General features: G+C 37.8%; 1 protein-coding gene across 10 annotated transcripts in view; it reads left to right on the top strand.

Moving 5' to 3' along the window:
* Window positions 1-27,434, top strand: part of LOC120637556 (E3 ubiquitin-protein ligase UBR4) — a 78,576-nt gene that overhangs the window by 5,672 nt on the left and 45,470 nt on the right. For 4 of the 10 annotated variants that reach the window (XM_039909388.1, XM_039909385.1, XM_039909389.1 and 1 more), the window contains exons 8-33: window positions 394-516; window positions 1,190-1,326; window positions 2,461-2,671; window positions 7,141-7,300; window positions 8,336-8,502; window positions 9,315-9,480; window positions 10,777-10,967; window positions 11,871-12,027; window positions 13,192-13,295; window positions 13,980-14,123; window positions 14,452-14,667; window positions 15,219-15,406; window positions 16,238-16,418; window positions 16,802-16,907; window positions 18,064-18,217; window positions 19,090-19,309; window positions 20,082-20,300; window positions 21,092-21,262; window positions 21,810-21,955; window positions 22,791-22,930; window positions 23,442-23,655; window positions 24,064-24,122; window positions 24,800-24,947; window positions 25,565-25,726; window positions 26,353-26,501; window positions 27,060-27,166. In XM_039909388.1, the coding sequence (XP_039765322.1) occupies window positions 394-516; window positions 1,190-1,326; window positions 2,461-2,671; window positions 7,141-7,300; window positions 8,336-8,502; window positions 9,315-9,480; window positions 10,777-10,967; window positions 11,871-12,027; window positions 13,192-13,295; window positions 13,980-14,123; window positions 14,452-14,667; window positions 15,219-15,406; window positions 16,238-16,418; window positions 16,802-16,907; window positions 18,064-18,217; window positions 19,090-19,309; window positions 20,082-20,300; window positions 21,092-21,262; window positions 21,810-21,955; window positions 22,791-22,930; window positions 23,442-23,655; window positions 24,064-24,122; window positions 24,800-24,947; window positions 25,565-25,726; window positions 26,353-26,501; window positions 27,060-27,166 (4,140 nt within the window). The remainder of the gene's footprint in view (window positions 1-393; window positions 517-1,189; window positions 1,327-2,460; window positions 2,672-7,140; window positions 7,301-8,335; window positions 8,503-9,314; window positions 9,481-10,776; window positions 10,968-11,870; window positions 12,028-13,191; window positions 13,296-13,979; window positions 14,124-14,451; window positions 14,668-15,218; window positions 15,407-16,237; window positions 16,419-16,801; window positions 16,908-18,063; window positions 18,218-19,089; window positions 19,310-20,081; window positions 20,301-21,091; window positions 21,263-21,809; window positions 21,956-22,790; window positions 22,931-23,441; window positions 23,656-24,063; window positions 24,123-24,799; window positions 24,948-25,564; window positions 25,727-26,352; window positions 26,502-27,059; window positions 27,167-27,434) is intronic. The other 6 variants (XM_039909391.1, XM_039909393.1, XM_039909387.1 and 3 more) reach the window with 4 other exon arrangements.

Below are 27,434 nucleotides of genomic sequence, written 5' to 3'. Positions count from 1 at the left end.
TCGGACGATTTTGTGCCATTTGACTCTGCTTTTAGCAACTTGTAAAGCAATATGCACTTTTGTGTCGAGAACGGTGCTGATTTGATCTGACCAACGAATCGGGCTACGTCCTCGAGGTCTCTTTTCTTCCACTTTACAAGTGACCACTTCCTTTTCAAGATTGTCTCCAATTTTATTCTTGTATTTATTGTTAGGTCTAGCCTTGGGTATATTTTTTTAATTGTTTAACCAACCAATGTAAAATTAAGAAATCCCGGGTAAACTAACTTGGCGCAAAACAATACTGAGTCAAAATTTAATTGTGTAACCCGAAGTTAAAAATCCGGTGTTAGCACATTTTAACCCAGCTATTGGTGCAAGCGGGCCTTAATGTATTGTATTTTATCTGTGAAGGCCTCTCTCCACCCGAAGGACGAGGAGAGTGAGCAACAGACGGCGGCACTAGTGGAAAGTGCACTCAGTCTTTACAACACTGTTGGCGAGACGTTCAAACAGTCTACGCGCGCAGGTGGCTACGTAAGTACTTGACAACCGTCTTTTAATATTAATAAATAAACATTTATTTGCCAATACATATATTTGTACATAGGCGATGGTTATTACAATTATGTCAAAAATAGACCATAACATCCTACATTTTTTTATTTCTTTATTTTACTACAAGTTTGCCCTTGACTGCAAGTTCACCTGGTGGCAAGTTATGATGCAGTCTAAGATGGTAGCGGGCTAACCTGTTATGGTGGTTTCGACGCGCCATCGTACCGTAACACTAAATCGCTAGGCGGCACGTCCTTGTTTGTAGGGTGGTAACTAGCCACGGCCTACCCTCGCAATAGACTAGACCCCCAAACTCCACCAAATTCCCCTGCCAGGAATCGAACCCGGGGCCTCCTACTTAAATTCACAGCGCTCGCCACTTGCACCAGCGAGGTCGTCAAAGTTAATAGTGTGTACGTAATTAGTATAGGAAAAAGGATTGTTATTATAAGAATTTTCTTAAGGATCTCAATTTTAAAAAAAAGGTAAATTATAGCCTATGTTACTTCGCGATAGTTTAGCTTTCGTTTGGCGAAGAAATGATTAAAATCGCTAAAGTACTTTAGTAAAAACAAACAGAAAGAAAAAAAAAACTGTCCTCTTTATAATATCAGTATAGATTTATCATAATACTGTATTATTGAATGTGCAGGTGTATCAAAACCACCTGATGATCGGCGCCTGGGTTCTGCTCTGCGGATTGCACCACGCGCTGACCGGCGCGCCCGGCCCCGCTGCGCCAAACAGCCCCGCCAAGCTGCCCGCCAGGCCCTACAACCTCACTAAGATGTTAGTATACACTTGCTTCAAATGACGTCTGTTAGATATTTATTATATATTATATAAAGGGAGAAACTTTTTTATGCGTGATTTTATCGAAACTTTAACCGTTTACGCAGCGCACGTGGCGTAAGCTAAGTGGCCGATTTTGAAACATTCTTCATTGGTCCTATGCTCCTTTTAGTCTTAGCGTGATGGTATATACTCTATAGCCTTCCTCGATAGATCAGCTATCCAACACTGAAAGAGTATATCAAATCAGACTCGTACCTGAATAAATCAGCCGTTTAGTTGCAGTATAGGTAAATAACCTAGATACCGACTGCAGCGCCATCTTTCGGGCTGATGTGTGAATCTAAACCATCCAGGATGCCACCCAAACGCATACAAAAAAATTCATTCAAATCGGTCCAGCCGTCTAGGGGGAGTTCAGTGACATACACACGCACACAAGAAATATATATGTATAAAGATGTAGATTTTGCAATACTATGGTTCCTATATCCGCCTTTCCCCCCCGCTCTCCTCTTCGAATGGCCGTTTGACGTGACTTCGAATCAGCCCGACAGATGGCGCTGGGGTCAGCTAGTATTTTTATAAATTAGTGCAGTATTAGTGATCTGTGCGCTGTTGCGTAGAAACCTATTAGGGGTAAGACTACCATACTCCCGTTAGGTTAGCCCGCTACCACCTTAGACTTCATCATCCCTTACCACCAGGTGAGATTGCAGTCAAGGGCTAACTTGTAGTGGAATAAAATAAAAACGGACTTACGATAAATTTTAGCCCAAACGGGATAAACAGTTCCAGCAGATTTTTAAAAACTGAATTAAACGTGATTATAATCCGATCAATCTTTGACCCTAGTGGTCAAAGCTTCAGCCTCCTTTTGGAGAAACCGATTTCGATCCTCAGAACGCATCCATAACTTTTTGGAGTTACGTGCGTTTGAATCAAAACATGGTGATGACACTTGCATGTTTGTGTGTGAACAAACATCTACCAAGGTTTATATACTTCTCAGTCTGAGAGAAGATCCTCATACTGTAGTGTAGTGGACCGTTTATGGGTTCATTATGATGATGAAAACAGCCCATGTGTATGCATCTTGAAACGGTCCTGACGCGACTATTACTTCCACAGGCAACAAGGTCTAAGTGTGGTGTGGGTGGCCCTAGGCGGTCGTTGCCTCGCATGGACGGGCGTGTTACTGTCGGACGCGCGTCTGGAAGCATTAAGCACGTCGAACATTAACACGTCAACGTCCGCCATTCCCGCACCGCTGCAGATCTTGGCGCACCACACGGCCCACCAGAGGGAGCTACGGCTCGCCTCCGCAGCACCGTTGCATCAGGTAAAGTAAACTCTATGAGATAATTAATTTTTATCCCTTATTCACCATTGTATACTATCTATAATATTTTGTCACTTATAATTTTTGCGTACAATGTAAACTGTATTCAAATATTATCAAGTATCTGGTATACTTGATAATATAAAGACTTCAGAGTAACTTTGTGAGTTCAGTAATGGTTCCATTGTGTAATAGTTACTTTTTAAGGAGAGTGGATCTGTATGGATCTGTATATAAATCTTCTTCTTCTTTAGGTGCCTCTCCAACTAGTGAAGGTTGGCCGTCAGTTTTTGATACTTTTCCTTTTCTCTCGCGAGGCTAAACAGCTGGGCGGCACTCGCGATCCCAGTCCACTCCCTTATGTTGCGCAACCAAGACTTCCTCTTGCGACCGATGCGTCTCTTTCCAGCAACTTTGCCCATCATTATCAGTTGCAGTAGCCTGTATCTATCATGCCGAAGCACATGCCCTAGATAAGCAACTTTTTTCTTTTTGACGGTCTTCCAAAGTTCGCGCTGACAACCAACTCGTCGCAAGACTTCTTCATTGGTAACCTTTTGAGTCCAACTAATTTTCAGCATGCGTCGATAGGCCCACATCTCGAATGCTTCTAGACGTTTCCTGAGATCCTCTTTGATGGTCCAGGATTCGCATCCGTAAAGAAGTATTGGCCATACGTAACAATGTAGAAGGCGTTTTCGTAATGCGATGTTTAGGCGGCGGCTAGTGAGCACTTTTTTCATGCTTTGAAAAGCACTACGGGCGACTTCTATCCGGGTTTTAATTTCTGTTTCACTGTCCCATTTTTCAGTCAGCCAAGTGCCTAGATATTTATACCTCTGCACTCTCTCCAATACTTGGCTAGCCACTCTAATCGTTGGACCCAAATTTGCATTATTAGACACTACCAAGACCTTTGTTTTCTTGATGTTTATAGTTAGACCAGCCTCTACGCTACACTTATTGACACGATCAACAATCCTCTGTAGCTCTTCCTCCGTGGACGCAATTAAAACTGTGTCGTCAGCGTACCGTAAATTGTTAATAATACGACCATTAATCTTAACACCACAGTTTAAGTCTTCCAATGCTTCTGCCATGACTGCCTCCGAATATAAATTAAAAAGCACGGGAGACAAAATACAGCCTTGTCGAACTCCTTTCTGTATCTCTACCTCTTTGGATACTTCGCCCTCTATACGCACTGTAGCCTTTTGGTTGTAGTACAGGTTTCGTACGATTCGCAGATCTTTTCCATCTAAGCCTATATTCCTGAGAAGTGCTCCAAGACGGTCATGCTTAACCCGGTCAAATGCTTTTTCATAATCTATGAAGCACATAAACACGTCTTGTTGCATCTCCCTGCATTTTTGTACAAGAACCTGTAGTGCAAATAAAGCTTCTCTGGTGCCTACGCCAGCTCTGAATCCAAATTGACTGTCTCCAAGTTGTTCATCACATTTAATTCGTATGCGTTCATGTATCACACCAAGGAATAACTTCAGAACTTGACTCATAAGACTTATAGTTCTATATTCCTCACATTTCCTAGCGTTTCTCTTCTTTGGAATAGTGATAAAAACCGATTTTAGCCAGTCCCCCGGAAGTTCACCGGTGTCATACACGAGGTTCATAAAATTAACCAACGGATCGAGATGTTCGTCTTGTATTAGTTTCAGAATTTCTATGTGTATTCCATCTGGTCCTGCAGATTTTCCAACCTTAGCCTTACTAAGAGCCTTGACGACTTCATCCTTCAGAATTGGTGGGCCTTCGTCTTCTTGTTCTAAAGACCAACTGTGACGTCTAGAATCATCTGCAAACATAGTTCCAATATATCGTTCCCATTGGTTCATCTTACTGACTATGTCTATGATAGGAATATTGTTTTCATCCACAAGCTGGTGTTGCTGTTGTGTTTTTTGACCAAGCATGGTTTTGATCTCCCTATGTAGATTGAATGAGTCATGCTTTGCATGAAGCTTTTCTACATATTGACACTTGTTGCTATACCAAGATTGTCTTGCAAATCGCACTTCTCGTCTAATAACTCTATTATAGTGGTTATAACACACTTGGTCAGAATTTTTGTAACTACGTCTTTTCTCCATGAGTTGATATATTCTGTCTGTCATCCAAACTTGTTTCGGAATCCAATTGGGTGCAATAAGGTTTTTGTTAATGTCATCTATTCTCAATCTGAGATGCCGCCAGTTATCTTCGACAGAATGTGGTGGTCTTCGCTTTGCTTCAATTGCCCACTTATTTATTTCATTAGATACCAGAGCTTTGGTTGGCATTGTTTTGATTCTTCTAATATCAACTCTGTTAAAAAGCCGTTTCCTTTTTATCTTCTTAAGAGTACAAGATAATGTCGCAACTACTGGGTTATGGTCAGAGTTAACATCCGATCCCGGATAGGTCTGAGCACTCTTGACGCAGTTTTTGAAACGGCTATTAATCATCAGGTAGTCAATTTGATTTCGGACAATATGTTCCGGGGTATGTTGCGGTGATGTCCAAGTGTACAGCCTTCGGTCTGGTAGTTGGAAAAAGGTGTTCATAATGACAAGGTCTTTTTCTTGACAGAATTGTACGAGAGTATCACCTCTGTCGTTACGAACCCCTAACCCATGTTTACCGACGACTCCTTTATATAAATCCACATATTGCTATGTACATTTAAATTAAGAATATTATTTTAGCAAGTGACTTTAGACGTTAGTGCTTTCGGGATAAAGGAAAATATTCTCTGAAACAATACATAACGCTATTTTTCGAATCTCTCGTGAACGTGACCCTGATGCTATTCCGGGGATAAAAAATTCCCCAGGATGACTGTATGGATCTGTATTTGATTCTACATATTGCTATGTAGATTTAAATTAAGAATATTATTGTAGCCAGTGACTTTAGACGTTAGTGCTTTCGGGATAGAGGAAAATATTCTCTGACACAAAACATAATGCTATTTTTCGAATCTCTCGTGAACGTTACCCTGATTCTCTCCCCTGATAAAGAGTATCCATATCCATCTCCAGGATGAACTGTTTGATTTCATCAAGGTCGATGCTGTGGTTGTCCTAAAACAATCATAAGTACAATTACAAACATAAATTTAGTATAGATATGGATATAGGAAAAGGCACTTTTAGAAGCCTATCCATGTATTTTGTTTTGTTTTTGTAGAGTTAATGCAACTGACAAATATTCTATACTTTTCATCATTGGAACTGGAGTAATCTTATCTCAGAAGGATGGATAAATGAATGAATACACTTGTATTGCACCCCACATATAAATACAGGAAAATTGTACATAAAAAGTTTACACAATGTATGCAATTTGGCGGCCTTATCGCTACATTTCGAAGGATTTGTCTGTTCTGAGATGATAACATGATCGTACAGGTTTTTACGTTACAATGTTTTTGATACTATAGAGGCTCAAGATTAAGGAAGCAAAGTTTAATGTTCAACACCATCAAATGCTTAGGATACATCATAGAAAACACATTCTGCGAACATTCGCTGGCATTTTGAACATGCGAAGCTTTTATTTACAAACTTGCTATTCCGCTGGCTATTTTAACACAGAAAATTGGCACAAATTGGATGCCTACGTGTAGGCCGGATTCCTACATTTGTGCCAATCTTTGGAAAAACTTGGGGGTGGCCTCACGCCGATGTGGCGACTTCTACCTTAAATTTGACCTAAGAATGAGACAGTAAATGATATCAAAAAGTTTACTTTATATAATTTTTATCAAATAAATTCAAAATTAGTAATTATGATTAATAAAAATGTTATACATTAGAAAAATTTATTAATTGGTAGAATCTTTTCATAATAAATAAAATAAATAAATAAATATACTACGACAATACACACACCGCTATCCAGTCCCAGAGTAAGCGTAGCTTGTGTTATGGTTACTAAGATAACTGATGAATATTTTTATGAATAATATACATAAATACTTATGATATACATATAAACACCCAGACACTGAGAAACATTCATGTTCTTCACACAAACATTTTCCAGTTGTGGGAATCGTACCCACGGCCTTGGACTCATAAAGCAGGGTCGCTGCCCACTGCGCCAATCGGCCGTCATATAAATAAATATATTTTATATTTGTGTTTATAATATATTTTATACTAGCTGTTGCCCGCGACTTCGTCTGCGTTTGATTTTGCTTTTAAAGTATTCAGTATCGCTAAGCCTTAAAGGAGTATAGTAGTATATATAATACCATATTATATATAGACAAAAAATTTGCAATAAAATAAAATTGCGACTATAATTAAAGATATCCTATCTCTTAAGTTGGACCAGACTGCTCACGGTGTGCCAATTTAATTTAAAATCGGTTTAGTAGTTTAGGAGTCCATCGCGGACAAACATCGTGACAAGAGATTTATATATATTATATATTTATATTTTTTATATTCCGCCGGCGACAGTTGCTGATGGCGTTAGGCGTGGTGTGTTACCGCAAGGCGACGCACCTGAAGCGTGCGGTGGTCCAGAAGCAGCACCAGGACGCCGACCCAGACCGATCGGACTCCACTGTTTACTTCCAGGACATGATACTCTGCTCTGAGGATTCCGAAACCGACGACGGTAACATAATTATTTTTAATCTGTGCAAAGCCAGATGAAAAAGAAAACAAAAAATCTCAATTCTTCTTATACCGATTTATTTGATACTGAATAACTAATTATACTGGGATAATAGCTTGTATATGTAAAAGGGCATTTGGAAAATGGGTACTAGGACTTTACATAAATTTCAGTCATCACAATGTAAACTTAGCGTGGCTGGAAAGAGATAGAGATACGTTTTTGTTAACCTCATATACTGATTATGTTTGTAACTATTTCTGTTACCTAAATAATAGAAGAAGGAGAAAAAAGTCTCCTAAATTTGACAACCCAAATAAATAGTAATGACACCACATTGACCAGTGAACGGTGACTGGTGGCTGGTGGCTGGAAGAGAGATAAGGTTCGTTTTGTTTACCTCACATACTGTCTATGTTTGTAACTATTTCGGTTACCTAAATAATAGAAGAAGGAGAAAAAAGTCTACTAAAATTGTCCACCCCAATAAATATAATTGACACCACATTGACCAGTGAACCGTGGCTGGTGGCTGGAAGAGATAGAGATAAGATTCGTCTTGTTTACCTTATATACTGTCTATGGTTGTAACTATTTCTGTTACCTAAATGAAATAAAAGAAGAAAAAAGTTTACTAAAATTGACAACCCCAATAAATTGTATTGACAGCATATCGATGCGTGAACGTTTGTGCGTAAACGTGTGTTTATATTGTAATCTTATTTAAAGCAGAGTGTTCCGTGTGGCGACGGCACACTCAGAGTACAGTTTAGAGTACAGTTATCACCACCCGTACTCTTGTCGCCGGTAGCGTACAAGGCATCTACAGGTAAATAACGGAGAGCGGGTAGCAGCGTCCTCTCTGCTACTACTACCAACTACTGCGCTCACCAACCCGTCTACCCAGTGTGGTGATTATAGGCAAACCCTACCGCTGGGAGTGTTCTTTAGTCCAGCAGTGGACTGTTATAGGCTATTGATGAATATGACCATTCATATAAGTTGTACGTTCACTGTTGATTTCATTTCGTTTAGAAGACAGCGAACCACTTTTCGGACTATGGTTCGAATCAACGCTTGTCGCACCCGACGCACTCGACAACTGCTTGACTCGAGCGGGAGCTAGCGAAAATAATGAAGTTAATGACAACAACACGCGACCGAGCCAGTCCATCGTGCCGGACAAAGCTGAACCGTATTCTGTAAGTATTATGACTAAAAATGGAGTATCGAACGGGTTTTTGAGAATTCTATTCAAAAATTATCTAAAAAATTAACCGTGATACTGGTTGTCCTAAAACTTGATATAAGTACTTAGGTTCTTGTTAAATAGGACGTATTTGTTTTTAAATAATCATTAAAATGAAAACTAAAAACCGAAAACTACTGAACCGTCAGTAGTTTCAGAGTTTAATAATTAATATTAAAATTTTCAAAATATTCTAATAGCCTGTAGTTTTATTTATGATATTGGCGATAAAAAGTATCATGTGTTAAATTTAATGCATTAATACCAAATTACGCTTTAGCTCTATTCTAAATGAACCGTAATATTTTCTCCGATTGAAAACCGTAAAATTTTCTGGGAATTGATGTTTTTCCATGCAAAAAATCAATTCGGCTGGGGCTAGTAACCACCCTACTGACAATGACGTGCCGCTAAGCGATTCAGCGTTCCGGTACGATGTCGCGTAGAAATCGATTAGGGGTAAGGGTTTATTATAACTGACATACTCCATAACAGGTTAGCCCGCGACCATCTTAGACTTCGTCATCACTTACTACCAAGTGAGATTGCTCAAAGAGCAAATTTCATATATAAAAAAAAAATCGGTTGCTCTGCTGGTTTTGGCGTCATTGAGAGACAAACCTAAAAATACTTCCCACTCCTAACTATAACAAAAGTTGGGCAGCGAAGATTCTGATATCCAAGCTCGGTAGCTACCTGGCTACTGGTAAAATAAAATAATATGTTACTGCCAGCTAATATTAAAACAAGCATTATTGTTTCCAGTACATAACATTAGCTACCGATGTATTCAACCTCCTGACCGAGGAAATTATTAACGAAGACTCTGAGAGGCTGGGGCCTTCGGCGCAGCAACTTCACGAAGCGCACACTGCGTTGCTAGCCGCACTTGCTAAAGACTTGGATAGGGAAACCGCAAGAACTGATACTGGTAAGAGACTTACAGCAAGACATCTTTATAAATTTTCCTTGCATTTGATACACAGTTTTTTGCTTCTAACTAATCATAAAGACGAAACAAAGCGTGCTATGAAACTAAACCCCAGTGGCATCGCCATGATTTGACGTTATCAGTTATTGTAGTATACGTCAAGTGACGTACGTTTGGGTCGTCAAAAAAAGAGTTAGACAGTATGATTCCTCTGGAATTCACTCATCTTCCAAACGATATAATTGCGTTTTCCTTTACTTGATTAGCGTACATGATTAAAAACTTGTTATTATCGGATCGGAACACTTAGTGGCGTGCACAAAGTTTTTCATTAAGGGTAGGCATAATATATATATAATAATAATAAAATCATTTATTCATTTATATTAAATTGTGGCAGAAATCATAGCTTAGTACTATGTATGGTTGAATCACTGGTACCTAAACTGAGTAAAAACTCGTACTATTGATATCAGTGCACTCCCCTATATAATTTTTGATACAACAACATAAGACTACAACAAGTATATTTTATTTTGGATATAGATTTAACATGCAACATGCAAAAATATTAAAGAAAAATAAATAAAATGTTTATTTTTGGAGATTGGGTAATTAAATGGTGATTTAAATGATTTAACAGGGTAATGCAGTAAGTGGATGTATGTGCGTACGGGTGTGTATGATTGTGTGCATGAGTGTATGTGTGTGTGTGTGTGAACGTATGTGCGTGCGTGTGGGTGCTGCGTGCGTGTTCGTGTTGCCGTAAGGGCCATAAGGCAGAAAGTTGGCATAAAATCGAAAACTCTTCCTCCTTAATCAGAGTACTTTAAAAAAGTTGGAACAGGCAGTGTTGCACGCCACTTGGTGCATTAAGATGAATAGATTTGCATTCCTCATAGGTAGAACTACGTCAGTGAGTTGTACAGATTAAGGCAATATCAACATGTTTATCGTCAACTGTTGTCTGAAATGTAAAGGAAATAGCTCTGGACTGGAAGTTCTATTTACTAAGATTGCCTGTAAGAAAAAGAAGGCTGCCTTTGCATGCCTTCAATGCGTTTTACTGTAAATTTCATATTGTCTCTTTTCCGTTATGTTTTGCGTGCAATAAAGTGTTTTTCTTCTTGTTCTCTTTAAATCGATTTTCGAAAGTTGGATGTGTAGACTTTTTGGCTCATCCTATATGAATTAAAACTGAGACAGTAGTAATATGTTATAGTTCTAATAAGGACAGCGCATATACGATTGAAGATTTCTATCCAATGTTTTGAACAACTTCAATTTTGGTACCAGGTACGATCTCCTCGTGTTTCGGACCTCGCCTGGGCTCGCTATATGCATCATTTAGCTCTGCCCTCGTGCGATACTTGCATAACCTAAGTGGTGCGCCCGCGTTCGCGTCTCTACAGGTTTCTTTGCAGCAACATTTGCTTGCCACCGGTTCCGAGAGAAACAACACCTCGAGTTATTCATCACCGCTGCAGGTTAGTGTATATATATATGTATTTTCATCTTTTTCCGGCAGTCCAGAAATGTGAGAAACATCTAGGACAAATCATTGGGATTTATAATGGGTTAAGAAAAGAATAACAAATCATGTAGGTCAACTGCCTTGCCTGCCTATAATCCTCCGTAATCGGTGATTGGAAGTGGTGTATTCTAAAGGAAGTATGTGGCCGTGTGTAAAGATCGCAACCGATTTATTTTTTTATTTCAAAATAGTTGAACGATTGCATAACGTTCAATTACTCTAAATAAACTGGTATGTGCCGCAATATAAAAAAAAATGGCCATAATGTTTGATAAATAACTAGACATTATCAAAGCGTTCCACTGCTTTATTCTATTGTTTGATATTTGGTGCTAATTTTACTTTACTTCTGCATAAAGCGGCGGTGGGCGCGGGAAATTACAAAAAGAACTGAATTTTGGGTTCGAAAAATTGGTAAATTTTTGTTGATTAAATAAAATCGGAACCTTTAGAGATGGTTCCTATGCTTCTTAGGGGAATAGGTTGTTGCTAATTATGAGCAAAACTGAGATATATTTAAAAAAAAAAAAAAAAGACACGGTTTCTCAATTTAACCGGTTCAACAAACGAAACCGAAACCTAACCGATATGATCCCGATGTCAGTTAATAACTGAAGCCGGTGTGAAATAGTATTTACATAGCAAATAAAGCGTCTTGTCTAATCATGTGATTCTTCCGCCCGTGTTAAGCAATTGTTCACTGTAAAGTCTACATCTTCTGAAGATGCTCCAGTGCCGCAGCACATTGAAGAAATGATAAATTAAACAGTAAAATTATCACCAATAATTAAACTTAATATTAACTGAATCATGGAATTCCGTAAATAACGCCTGCTTCAATCCAATATTTATTTAGATTGGTCCACGCGTGGTGAAATTGCTCGGCAGCATGGTTCTCAGCAAGGCTGCAGCGGACCGAGAAAACAGTATCTTGTTAATGTGGCACAAAATTGTTAACACGCTGCAAGAGTGTGCTCTACAGCCCCAGCCCAGTCAGGATCACGATTATGAAGGTACGAAATATCAGAACCCGTACCATAAGATTTATACGCTCGCTACCATAGAGACGTTTCGAGTATCGAAACACTGTAATGTCGCAGTAAAAAATGGAATTTATAGTCCTTATGTTAAAGCACCCACACTTTTATCGACTGCCTCTTCTCAGAAATGGCTTTGTAAAACGAGATTCATAAGGTGCATTTTACTTTAAGGCTTTTCATTTTCGGAAAACGATTCCACGATTGCGTGCATGCAAAAGGTGTATTAAGGCTACATTATCAGTAGTCCTTGTATGCCCGAAGTTTTAAATATATACTACAACAATCAGTGGCGTGCATAGGGGGTATGCACAGGGTATACAGATATAAAATGAAGCAAACCTCAGGTACGAGTTATAAAAAAAATAAGGAAAGGCATTGTAAGAGTTATAAAAATCCTACCCTTAAGTATTTATAATTCGTACTAGAGATTTTCTTCATTTTATATCATCTGCATACCCTGTGCATACCCTCTATGCACGCCACTGACAACAATACACACATCGCCATGTAGTCTCAAAGTAAGCTTATCTTGCGTTATGGGTACTAAAATAACTGATGAGTATTTTATTAATCATCATCATCATCACAGCAACCCATTACCAGCCCACTGCAGAGCATAAGTCTCCTCCCACAATAAGAAGGGGTTAAGGCCGTAGTCCAGCACGCTGGCCCAGCGCGTATTGTTGGACTCCACACACCTTTGAGAATATTGTGTAGAACTCTCAGGCATCCAGGTTTCCTCACGATGTTTTCCTTCACCGTTGAAGCCAGTGATATTTTAATTTATTAAAACGCACATAACTTAAAAAAGTTAGAGGTGCGTGCTCGGATTCGAACTCTGCTCGAATTCGAGGTCGAGCTCCTACCCAACGCGCTATCACAGCTCTCTGAATAATATACATAAAAACTTATAATATACAGATAAACACACGGTAAGTTTAATAATTATTTATTAAGCCAATCTAAAATTTCCAGATAGCAGATATAATTTATTATTGCTATCCTTTTTAACAACTAGGAAAAGGGTAGCCCTTCTAATTCGATTCCTTATTAATTACCGGCGATAATCAATCTTATCTAAAATTTAGTTTGAAACTCAGATTTTTATAACTAGAATTTTATAATATTTTGTTACAGATTTGAATGTTGAACATGCACAACTTCTTGTGTATTTATTCCATTCTTTAACTTTGATGCAGAAGAAGTCTGTACTGCTTTTGACAGCAAATGCCATCGTTAAGGTAAGTTGAATAAGGTTTTATAGGAAAAAAGTGTGAGACTTACACGCGCATCGTGGTTGATATATAAATAATTATTAGGACACCTCGAAAACACTGAACTTAATCTATTAACTAGTAATAGATTAATTCCTGTAGTATTAACAGGAACCCCTATTAACTATACATATTTTAGATTTTCACTTTGCAAACGTCTACAAAAGAAGTAATAAATTATTTCGTAAATCAAGTTCTTACATGTTATTAAAATTTCGTATGACTATTTTTAATTTCGAATTAAAAACGCGTCACTAATGTACGCATATTAAGTGCGTTTACAATGGTGCTCTTTTAACATTTTCGCACCAATTAGTCGGTGCCATTTTGTTTGTTGATGACCGGCTTGAGGAACCTGTACATGAACGAAGTTTGTAACAAGTTATGCCCGCAGTTGATGTTATTGCAAATTGTGGAACATCTCCCATCCAATGTGTCTCCTCAATTAAACAGTGATAAACCAATTCCTTAAAAGCCGGCAACGCATCGGTGGCTCCTCTGGTGTTGCAGATGTTTATCAGCGACGGTGATCACTTAACATCAGGTGACCCACTTGCTCGTTAACCCGCTCTTAATATAAAAAAATAATTAAAAAAAAGTATTTTTCTGTCCTCAGTTTCGTAAAATAAAATTTGTTTTTCCTTTTATTAGGTAGCGGACACACTTGGAATAAGTGATCGAAAACGCGCAATGAATTTAGCGCCACACCAATTGATGCTGACTACTAGACTTATGCTCTTACTGGAGTACCTTATGAGACATCTTTATGATGCTCCACAGACTTTGTTACAACAGGTACGGAGTATCCAATTATATACATATAAATTTTTATTGAAAATAATCTAAAATTTGCGCCCACTAGACTCTGATATGGTGTCTCCTCTGATATAGATCTTGGTAATTTTTTTTAATAGTTAACATCTTACAAGTCATCAGTTACAGTTAACATCTTATAATCCTATTGTTGATTGTTGACCAAAACTGGATTCCGGTAATCAAATAAGAAGAGCTTTTTTTCATAGGATTTTAAGCATTAAACAAGTAACATCTGAGTGTCCTTGCAAAATTTTAAGCGAGATTTGTTAACATGACAAAAAATCTACAAATTTTCCCTTTTTGACAGATTGAATGGAATTTGGTGATAGCTCCAGGCTTGGCCCAACCCTCGCCTGATACGAACAACACAGGTGTGAAGACTACGTCAGATAACGGAGAGTTAAAGTCGCGCATCTATTGCGACGTACCATACGTAGAAGAGGCGTACAGACGACTGTCACAAGACGATTCCTCTATGAGACCCAAGTTCTACGCACTTACCAATGCTGAGATTAACAACCAGGTAGGTGGAATAGATTTTACTACTTAGCAACCAATCTCAGTTACTCTCATAACAGTAAGAGATTGAGAAACAGAAACAGTTTATCTTATAGCAGAAAGAGATTGAGCGGAGACCCTATACAGGTTCTAACGATTATTATGTAATGATAACAGGGGCTAATGTGGCGGTTTATCGTGCTCTCCAAGGCATGGCTCATCAGCATCATCATATCAACTGATTGACGTCCATTTACGACAGGTCTTTTGTAAGGAGTCCCAAAGCCCACAGTCTAGGCCGCTTGTTTCCGGCGGCTCCCAGCGATACGTTTCATTTTGTCTGTCTACATCGTTGGGGGTTAATCAATGCAATTTACCGGGGCTGGGTTGCCATCCCGGCACCTTGGGACTCCAACGATCATCGTAACTACGGCAAGGGTTTGGAAAACGTCAATTACACAACTCCATACTCCAGAGTACTTCTTGACATCGAGACACATGACATCATTATTATTGTTTTGATTGTGCCGCTCGGCATATCAAATCAATTAAAAATACATTTATCATTTTTTGTAGGAGAATCCAAAACTCGACGGACTGGCCAGCAACTTTGTTTTGGGCACACCTCACAAGCTCAAATACCCATTATTGCTGGATGCGCTACTTTCGCTATTGAACTCCGCCTGCCTGTGCGACAACCCACAATACAATTCCTCGACGCCTGCGCTTGCGGCGGCGCATTATTGCTTCCAGACGGCCTGGCGGTAAGTGAATTAACAACATATTATATTAATATAGTGTGACTTCCTACAAGGTTAGTGGGAAAGGGGTTACAAAGTTGATGATTGTAATGGCTGGTGTACGGCCGGTAGTACTTACAATCCACTGGCTAACTACACAGTCACGAGTGCAGGCGCACGTCCAATACGTACCTTGTCCTTCACAAGACTACTCTATTGACAGCTACCGCCCATACTTGTCTGCGTGAGACAATGAATGTGTATCTATTTAATATATGTGTATCTATTTAAAAGATACAAACACTACAGTGATAATGAAAAACTGTTTGTACAAATTTTTCCAACAATCCATACCTCAAAAAATATAGCAGAACAGTGATCATAAAATAATACGCAGTGACAACCATCACAGTTTTGTTTACATTTAAGCTCAAATGGGATGACAGATTGCTATGACAACAGGGAAAGGATTAAATAATTATGAAAAAATTATTCACACAAGTTTATTCAGTAATCAAAGTGTGGAATTGGAATTTTCTCTCGTGGTCAGTTTTATAAAAACTATCTGTTGCATGTTTTTTTTAATCCCGCGGGAATAGATAGAAAGTATCCTACCATCCATCCATCGAGACTCCAAATCTATAGATTTGACGATGGTCTCCGCGATGTAAGCCGTCTTAATGCAATATTTCGTCAAGATCCTTTTTAAATCTCCTGGGTACCTTGTGTTGTTCAGAGATTCTGCTTCTCCATCTCCAGGATGCAAGTTACATATGTGCTAAATTTCATCAAGGTGATTTAACGTTTCTATAATATTTGCTCCGTTCTGTTTGTTTATTGTTGTCTTGTTCTCAGGTTGGTGATAAGCATGCCCCCAGCTACACCACACATGGACAAATTACAAGAAGGTATCGCCGCGGAACTTCCTTCCCCTTTGCCTTTACACGCACTCATATGGGCGCCGCGTGCTGATAACAAGAAGGTGTTCAACCCGTGGTTGAAGGACGCACTTGTTAAACAGGGAATGTACACACAGGTATGTAATAACATTAATAATCCCTTTTTTTTTTAATTCTACTACATGTTAGCCATGTATATTTATTTATACTTAATCGCTTAGCGGCATTTCTTTGTCAGTAGGGCGGTAACTAGCCACGGCCAACGAGACCAGACCAGAGAAAATTCAGATGTTATAAATTCCCAAATTGGCCCTGCCGGGAATCTAACCCCAGACCCCCTACAGACCCATAACCCAACACTGGTGACAGCTGACAAGTTACAAATTTATAGCGCCCTCTACCTTAAAGTTATCAGTAATCTTTCCTATTCTGTTTAAATATTTTCACTGTTAGTTCTATTTTGGCTTAACTATAGTTATTTAGTTAATTTTGTTTATAATTTCAATAATTTACATTACAGTATGCAGAAAATCTTCTAGCTGGAGTGAGTGCATCGTGTAACAATATCAAGTACACAGCTTGGCTTGCTTCCGAGACTATTAAACATCTTAAACAAAACATTAACGGTAAATATAATTTAATAACTTATTATTAACTTAGGACAAAAAAAAATAGTTAAGATTTATTTACATCAAATTTTGAGTAATATGTATGTAGTATACATATTACTCAAAATTACTACTAGAGATTGACGTCGCAAATCAAGTTGTTGTGCTATTATTTGAGGTCTACTGGGCTGCAAGAGACTAGTCTATATGATTTACTCGAAATGCCTTCCCATTTTCTACTCTGTAACAAATCACTCAAGGATATTGAATTTCCATTCCGGAATTCCATGATATTATTGCCACCCACCCAATTGACTGTTTGCGTATTCATTACGCATGACAAGAGTGCTCTAAGTGTTCTTTTACATGGGCGGCCCATTGCCAACGGCAGATGCAGTATACAACGTGTAAATGAAAACAGAAATAATACTTCATAGGCTTTAGAGGTACATTAAGAACTGTCTCTGAGACTTTTTTGTTAAAACGAAAACCTCATAGTTCTTACTGAAAGAAATCAGAAACAGCCTTAACATCACATACAAAATTAAAATCATGGACTCTTGTCACTGCTCGCGACGCTGCGCGTGTCGGCCTTTTATCTTCAATAGGGTTGTCAAAAGTAAACACTTGGAACGTTTTAAATTCGTTCAGGAATCACTGGGTGATTCCTTATGAGATATACTTATGCATCCTTCAATTTTGTTTCGTAATTCGGTTACACGTTAAAAAGCGACGCTTGCAGTTGTTAGTTTTTGAATCGGCAAACAAAAAGACAGTTAACAATAGTTTTTTCTGATTTTGGCTTTTTGCCACTCGTATATTATTGCTCTAACCAGGTTGCTCTTCTAATAATTTAAAATGACATTGTGAGATGGTGATAACAAAAAAAAAAAAAAACACCCGGCTAAGTTTGTTGTGGGCTTCTTCTTAGACCAGGACGCGTTTGGAACCCTCGTAGCTTTAGTTTTAAGTTTACGAATGTGGTTATCGCCATCATCTCACTACCGTGTGGTTCTTATGTACGCATCAAAAGTGCCACCTGTGGGCCTACTTGAATAAAGATATTTTTGACTTTGACTTTGACTTTGACTATATATGAGCCTAAGACTGCTAAACCTCAATAACCGAATTTGAAACCTCGTATAGTCAACCAAACAAAATATTTTTATTCCAGCAAACGGACTGCCTTCACTCATTGACGTCATTTCCTGTGACTCTGCTTTAGTGAGATTGAAAGTGTGTCTCGTAGACTCGTCCTCTGCATCCGAAGCGCATCAATTTATGCCAGATTTACTGGAATTGCTCGAGACAGTACTGGATTGTTGTCGGTAAGTTTAGATATGTCCTACTACCTAATATAATTGAATTTCACATTCTTTGCACAATCGGAAGTTTATTCTTTTATGTTCGATATTGAGACTTCAGTACAATCATGTATCCATCATAAATGAATGAATAAATGAATATACTTTTATTGCACACCACAAAAAGAACATAGGACAAAAAGAAAAGTATAACAAAACAATGTATACAATTTGGCGGTCTTATCGCCATTTCTTCCAGGCAACCGAACCGAATGGCGAAGATAAAAAATAGTTGCAGAAAAAAGTTAGGTGGTGCATATACCCATAAAATACATATTTTATTACTTAAATATATACATTTATAAAAAACAATATTTGTAACTAAAAACAAATAAATAAATAAGTAACTACAATTATACACATAATATATAAAAATAATATTTACTTAAAAATAACAGAATAGTTTAAATATGAAATGATACAATGAACAAACAAATAAAATTATCTGTACGTAGTTAGGGGGAACCGCACGCACCTCTTCCGCACGCACAAAACTTCCGGGGTTATTTGCGTTTTAAATTTAAGTTATTATAAAATCGTGAAGAAACCTCTATTACGTTCTCAAAAGGTGAACTCTACCAAGCCGCATTTGGCCAGCGTGGTGGACTTAGGCCCGTACCCTTGTCATTGTGAGAGTAGACCCATGCCCTGTAGAGGGCAATGGGTTAATGGTGATAATGATCACTTTATTTTTATAAATAAATGCCAAAAATTTAAAAATTAAACATAGTATATTTCCTAGAACGATTCTTATTCATCTCTGATGTAGTGCCAAGTACGTAATTTTAACATAATGTAAAGTATTCCAAAAGTTGACAATAGTTCTTTGTTTCCAGCCTTAGCGCCAGTATGGAATTGGACATGGAGAGTTCGGCCAACCCGTCCGACAGCGCCGTCGCAACAGTTCAGCTACAAGTGTGCGCTACGATGGGACCGGCCCTCGCCATTGGCTCCGACGACGCGCCGCCAGTACTGGGCACATTGCTGAAGCTACCGACTAACATAGCTACAGTGATTACGATATTTTCACCTCCGCCTCTCGCGTGTATAGACCAGGTAAAGCCGGATACATACTTTTATAGCCCCAATAAAGATAAATCCCAAAGGTCGGTGGAAATCCCACCCGTTGGACAATTTTAGTAATCACACCTAGAAAAGGTTTTACCGAATTGTGACGCGTGTTAAAAGTATGTTTCCGACCTAATTGTTAGAAAAAATTACCAGAAACTTGCTCGCGGTTTTTTTAAGATTAATAAAAAAAAAGATAGGACTTGGTGGTGCCAATTCTGTAATACACATTCGTGTACTACATTCGTTCAAACTAAATTCTCCAAGTATAAAAAGAATTAAATTGAAAGCTTTGAAACACTGCTATGCTTTTCCATGGTAAACAAAACCTAGTTTCATTTCGAGATTTGGGTATAACAGAATAGGGTATTTGACTGTATTAAAAATATCGCTTGTATTGGTGATAATCCTTAGAGATTATTATGATTAAGCCTGCGGTCCACTGCGACTTCGTCAGAGATATTAACATATGGTGTCGCGCACTTGTTTTTTGAATTTATGAACTATACCAACATACACAATCAGTTAGTGTTTTTGTTATATACTGAAATTGGTGACTAAATAAACTAACTGTTAACATTAAAATAACATTATGGTAAATTTAAAATGGCAAAAAAGCAGTGAAATATCCTATTGGCACCATTTTCCTTACCTTTGAAAATCTTCGAAAATCGAATTTCAACTTAAACCGACCACCAGTTAGACTAAAATGTCATTTAGAAGTTGGTTTGTTATAATTCATTCCTTTTATTTTTTTTAGTCGTTCTACGCGTCCCACATCATACCGTCGGAAAGTGCGGTACTAACTCTTATAACATCCCACTGCGAGCTCATGAGCAGTATGCGTAGATACTCCATGGGCACATCGCTTATGATGCTCGCGTACTCCGCGGCGAAACTTCTAGAAGTCGGCTCTGGCAAGCTGGCAGATAGCCCGACTCTTACGCAAAAAGCCTTGGATTTAATTGTTCCGGCTCTGGTAAGTGCACTTCTTACTTGTGGTTTTAATAAGAAAAATGTAAAATTGTAATTGCCTCGTTCATAGGTGTCTAAAGCAAACAATTGTTCGTTCTTTTTGAACCCCCTACGCAAAAACGTAGGGGTTGGTCTGTCTTTCTGTCTGTTGATCCGTCTGTCTGTCTGCCTCAATGTCTGGCATCTGGCAGTATGTAAACAATGAAAGATTGTTTACATACAAGTTAAAAAACAGTGCCACAATTCTGACTAACTAACCATTCCTGCGGCACGAGATAGCTGTTGCTTTTGGACGCTGGCCTTCTCTTTCATGTACACCTCTAGTATACAAAGCCATGACGTTGCTCTTATTTATTTTTTTATAAATTAAACCATCGTCCACAAACAGAGCAGCAGTTCGCAAGGCATGCACGTCCTACAAACTGCCACACTGTGTCAATCAACCTGAGGCGTAGGTGGTAAGCCTAATGTGTAATTACACCGGCAACCACACCCTTCAGACTGAACACAGCATTGCTGCTTGGCGGCAGAAATAAAAAAGGGGGTAGTAATTCCATGGGCAAGCCCTGTCACGAATAGCTTTGCTACTGTTAATGCGGGTTGTCGAACTAGGTCTACCTCTCCTTTGCCTTTGCGCATTTTTTTTTTTTTTTTGTTTTGTTATTTCTTGTGTTTTAATATGTGTAATAAAGACTTTATCTATCTATCTAACTATCTTTGTTCTGGGATATTAATATATTTAACTTTTGTATATCGATAAAGATTGATATGATATGGTTGTACATGTTTGTGTAGACGGACGGGCGTCTAGAGTTCCTCGTCGAGCCATTGAGTGATACAATAGTCGCGCTGGTGCCGCAGTCGAACAAAGCGGAGCAGTTAATACACGAACACATATTGAAGACAACGTACACCGTGCTCGTGGACCATCTACAACCGTCGACGGAAAAGATTTTACGGCAAATGGTAAGATTACATTGAATAGAATATATAATGGCGACCTCGCAATGGTAAACGCAGGGTTGGTTGGTCTCCAACTAGCTAGACAGACGACATCAAACGGGTCGCTGAAAGCCCAAGACCGTGGATTTTGGAACTCCCTACAAAACACTGCGTTGATAGCCCAGTGGGTAGAAGCGTGTCTTCACTATCAGGGGGCCGAGTTCGAATCCTCCAACTTCTGCACCTCTAACTTTTCTCAGTTATGTGCTCTTTAAGTAATTAAAATATAGCTTGCTTCAACTGAAAGTTAAACCAAAGTGTTGCTTTTTCTTTATTTAAAGAGATTTTATTTCTAACTCTATGCTTTAGTGGCGCGCATATCATAGCTTAGTAATAAGTAACACCAAATCAGTATTTTTTCAAGCTCTGACATTTGAAAAGTGCAGTTCAAGTATGACAAGATACTGCATAACTATTCCGACGTTATGTCTCGTTTATTAACAAGAGTGTTGAGGTAAATAAACTCTGTCACTATTATTTATTAAGTCTTATGTTTTAATTTCACGTACAGGTGAAATACTGGGAGAAGATTCTTGATCGCCCTGCGGGACGCGCGGCGTACGAAAATGTATTCGCTGACAATAGTGGATACGCACTCGGAAAGATTTTACTATCTGCTACGAATGCAAATTCTCTTTATACTGAGAGGGTTATCAAGTAAGATTTTTTATCCATGAAATGAATTAATATACGAAATTTGATCATCATCATCATTAGGTGCCATCTTCATATTGAAGTTTGGAGGTCAGCCGGTGGTCAAAAGTCTTTGTAGGCCGTTTTCAGAATCTGCTATAAGCACAGTGTCATCAGCATATCGGATTGTTTATTTGTAGTTTCTTTGTTTGTTTTTAATTGATACATAGGCTTTTTATCTAATTCTAGATAAATTAACGATTTTAGTTAGTAGAATAAAAACAAAGCTAAAGTAACGTGCACTTATTCATTAGTCGAAAACAAAGTTAACTTTTAATTTAAAACCTCGCTAACCAAAGAAGATTTTGACGTCACAGCCTGTCGGGCAGAGACCGATTGGGAGGCCGGAATTGCGCTGAATAGATTGAGTAGACCGAGATCCACGAGGCATCGGTATGCTAAACTCGCGGACATGAGCACACGATAGAGATAGATGAGGAAATCGACTGGAGCAGGCCCGGGCCCACAAAGGACTGCTGTACATAATCAGCAAGAATTTTAAATTATTGCCACCAAAGGATTATTATAAACACATTTTTATACTTGAGATACTGCCTCCTTACTACCTAAACTTAAAGCAGCATTGATATGGACAACATGTTGCAGTATATTAATATTTCATATATATATATATATATATATTTTGGGATCTCAAAGTAAGTCAAATAAACTGGTATTTTAAAATAATACTGCTTTAAATGATAGAAGTAGACTCTTATAGATTCAAATGTCCGTCAATGCAAGTCTTAACTAAAATAATCATTTTCTGGGTTTTTTCAAACTATGTATTCTTCAATAGGCTATTTATCAAGATTTTCACCGGATGTGACGATTCAGAGCAGAGCAGCCCTCTTTGCGTGTCGGTTTGCACATTCCTTGGAGTTGCGGATCAACAGAAATTGCTCGAGCTACTTGCTCATATTTGTTTGGTAACACCAGGTGAGTGAAACTTGTTTATATCATTAATTTATGTGCATTGCAAGAATACATTACAATAATATAATAACTAAGCAAAAACAATTGTAACTTAAACCCTGTTTGGGTGCAGCTATTGGTCCAAAGAGAACTTTTTATATTATTTCATTTATTTAGGAAATAGTTGGTTTAGTTTTTTTATTAGATAACTTTGAGAATTTAAAAGATAAGTAAAGTTATCGTATTTTTCTCTATTTACTCCTCTTTGGAGAATGTGTAATTTAAATACAATATTGCACTTTGTGTCTTCCCTTTTGACAGTTTTATTACCCCGGACCATGTGTAGTAATTATATAGTCTATGAGTACGCATTATGATTTACGGAGATGTAATGAATTCAATTATTTTTAATTCAAATATTTTTATAATAACATCACTGTAAACAGCTTTTATGACGATGAACATATGCAATGTGTTTATTTATATGAAAGAAGAAATTTTCATTAGATTCTTCTAACCATTCTATACTTCCTAGCTACATCAACAAACGGAAACGTCGCCACGGCTAATGGTTCTCCAACGGAAACGGAAATCCCAACGCCAACAACATCCGCCCCGGAGGCTGGAACCAACCCCGCGTCGCTTGCCCTCAGAAATGCGTTGCGGTCTGTCTTCCGCACTGATAATGAAGCTGCGAGGAACGATAACGGAAACCGGAATGAACAGGACCTACCCGTGTTTGATGCCCCGTAAGTATATGCAAACATGAATCCGTAAGTGTAATCAGGTATAAATATAGTTATTACTATAGTTAAAAACTTTGTTCCAAAACATTTCATGGGATCAATGCTATAACGTAAATAACTGTATAAAATTGACATAAAAATTACGCCGTGACAACCATAAAATCAGCTGTGCTTATAATTTGATATCAAATGTTTTACGCATTACTAAAGGATAGCTACATAACCAATGAGATGCAGAATAGGCTTGCAGTATATCCAAATCTTCGGATTTACAGTAGATTCCGTGTTTAAGATATGGATTAGGCGTTGATAGACGACGGCGACGCGAAAGTTTCTTTTTTGTTATTTTAATTATTTTTTTGTAATATGAATAACTATTGTGATTATAACCCTAAGTTTTTTTCTCTGTAGATCACCAGCACCTAGAGCTCAGACTGAATCCATGCAAGGAACCACCGGGTCAGGTAAAGGTAACTTTTGACTATAGTGTATTTTATTTTAAAGTAAGCAAACCATTTATAACACTGACATAAAATAACTGTTCCATTTCACTTATTAGGTAAATAGCGTTCAAATTCAAGGTATATGAATCTTTAACAATTAGAATTGTATCAATTTTAGGGTTCTGTTCACGAAGTGTGGTAACTGGGACTAAGCATTCACTGTCTGTCTGTCTGCCAGCAAGCTGTATCTCATGAAATTTTAATGCATAGAGAGTTGATATTTTCTCAGAATGTGTATTTCTATTGCTGCTGTAACAAATAATATTTCCCAGAAAGTGTATTTCTATTGCTGCTATAAAAAATAATAATAATAATAATAAATATGAAACCAGCGTCCACATACTAGAAAAGGCTTTGGAGTTTCTTATCGTGATACTGTAGTAGTAGTTTTTGTTTCATATTATACCTTGGTACGGAACTCTCCGTGAGTAAGTCCAACTCAAAAATTCAAATTTCAAATTCAAAAATTCGCTATTCATGTAGGCAAATCACAGGCACTTATGAAGCGATCATACATATATGTTTACATGATTGTAAGGGGATGGTGATAACTTCGGTCGCCAACTTAAACCTAAAGCTACGAGGGTTCCAAACGCGCCCTGGTCTAAGATTTTTTTTATTCATTCATTGATTAATTTTTGCAGAAACATGCAGCTGGTCGGAAGGCAGTAAAGAGAATGTCCCTGCACAGCAACCCGTTCTCGATAACATAAACACTTCTTCGCTTGGCGACACTAGTAACGATAATGCAAACTTGCTTACTTTGCTCTGCAAGCACATTGTGCGTCACGGGTGAGTTTCCTTGATAAACTAGTAATAATAGATAGTTAATATTAGTTTCATTAATAAACTTCTTTTTCGGATTTATTAAAATCCATGATAACTGTTAGTTTTCCTCAGAAGAATACCTATGTTTGCTTGCTAAATTTCGTCAAGATCTATTAAGCAATCAAGCCGTGTGAAGAAAACAAAGGCTATTTTTCAAATCTTCCCGAAATGCTACTCTTATCAATCTTAACCGGCTGAAATCTTGCTCAGTTTTTCCTTTTTGCAAACTTTCTTGTACTGTTATTTATTTATTTATCATCATCATCATCATTATATCAACTGATGGACGTCCACGGCTAGAGTTCCTAATTCCACGGTTTTGAGCCGATGTTGCCCGTCAAAGTAAATTGGGCTTAATATTTCTCTTTTTAGAGTTGCAATTCCTTTACTTCCGATTTTTATTCTACAAAGTTCTACCAAAAGCCCTAGCTGAAGAATTAGCTGAAAACGCAAATTCTATACTAAAATATAATACGAATAAGATCCATTTTACTATGCTGTTCATGTATTTCGATACGATAGTGCCCGGCCAGGGACTCGAGCTTTGTTATCAGTAGTAATGTTGAATGTATTGTCCATAGAGGTGAAAAGGTGTGCGAGCGTATGGTGGGAGCACTGACCAGCGTTAGCGGTGACACGTGCAATCCGCTGTTACTGCGTGAGCTATGCCGATTGGCCGACGCGCACTCGGGATCTGATCACCGCCATCTTTTCCCTGCCGCTATAAACTGGCTATCCACATGGTATGTAATGTCATCTTATTTCAAATTAGAATTATATCGTAATCTTAACTTTAAATCTGAAAGTATTCTAAATACACATAAGCTCGATATGTTTTGGGAAAATTAATGCATAACAGAGGGGTAACTTATTAAAATGCCTTAAAGGGGTGAAACTTACTGCTTGATATTGTCATCAACGTGGTCATGAGTGAATGAATGAATGATTGAATGAATACACTTTTATTTTACACCACAGAGAAAATTTACAGAGATACATATACAATAGCAAAGTAAAGTAATAGTATGCAAATAAATAAATATGTATAAATAGCATATTTAACAAAACAACACACAAATTGTGTCAAGACTGTGACGGGCAGACTCACAAACAGTGAAAATCAAGGGTAAACTCAACGTGGTGGGAGCAACGTTATGCATAGCTAGGCATAACTTAAAGATTTATAATAATATACAGAGAGATTGTATGAATGTTATTAATAATTGTTAGAATAAATCGTACTGAGACTAAAATTCTTATTTATCATCGTTCTCAGGCCACTTATGGACTTCGTGATCCGTAGTCGAACATGCTGACTATACCAACGAGGCAATAATATTTGAAACTAATTGCACTTATTCCTCAACAGTGTGGAGAACTTGAGCAGTGCAGATGTTTTGGAGAAGTTAGAAGAAGGGCAATTGGATAGCAACCTAACTTCTAAGATCGAATCGGCATGCGTCCTACTTTCCTACCTCACTGATGCCTTGCACGCAATTGGAACAGCTGAACCACACAGTTAGTATAAAAACCAGACAAAGTTGTAAATCTAGACTATCATTTTTCTCTTAACTAACATCACAAAAGTTCGGTTTATTTTTCGTATACAAAGGGTCAGATAGACCAAATAGTAGAGTAGACATTTCGTAACAAATACTAGCCAATGGTAGCAAGTGATTTCATTTCTAACATTATTCCACTGGTAACAATGGTCCAGTGGGAAAACGTAAATTGGGAGCATTGTAAACATGTAATAGGTCCTACCAAAATGCTATAAGGTATTCGTAAATGCAATTTACCATTTCGAAACTGCAGTATAAGTAACTTCATGAAAAGAATATAAGTGTATACCAACAGATTATCGTGTTTTATGGGCTAAAGTGAAATTAGTATTGGCATACAAACTTCCATCACACCAAATGAGTTTTATATCTTGTACCTGTACAAGGTTAAAAACTTATATCGAACGAATTATAATTAGAGTTTTCGTGAATTGATTAACTTGTGCTACACAGAATGTTAAGAAGACACCTGTTTTAAATGGACTTTTTGAGGGATTAAAAACTTTTGTTGCAGCTTGGCGTTCAGTGAGCCCAACTTGGGAGGCGCCATCTGATCTTGGATTTGAATTTGACTACACAGATGAACAACAAGATGATGACGATACAAGCGCTGACGATTCTGTGAGTAGTATAAAATTCGCATGAAAATGTATTTATTTATTTACCTTTTAATATTTTAATAATAAGTGGTTGCTATAAGTGCATATTAAAAAAACATTGAGAGTTCTTAGAAGTTGGAGGTCTGGGTCGGAACCCCAGCAGAGGCAATTTGCCAATGAGTACCACCTTGGATCATCAATTGCCACCAATTGCAGTGAAATAAAAAATACAAAAATAATCATGTTACACAATAATTTTGTCTATAATATACGTTCTCATCATATTACTT

This window comes from Pararge aegeria, chromosome 4 (assembly GCF_905163445.1).
Source record: "Pararge aegeria chromosome 4, ilParAegt1.1, whole genome shotgun sequence".
Lineage (NCBI taxonomy): Eukaryota > Metazoa > Arthropoda > Insecta > Lepidoptera > Nymphalidae > Pararge > Pararge aegeria.
This window is presented reverse-complemented; position numbering and strand designations above follow the sequence as displayed.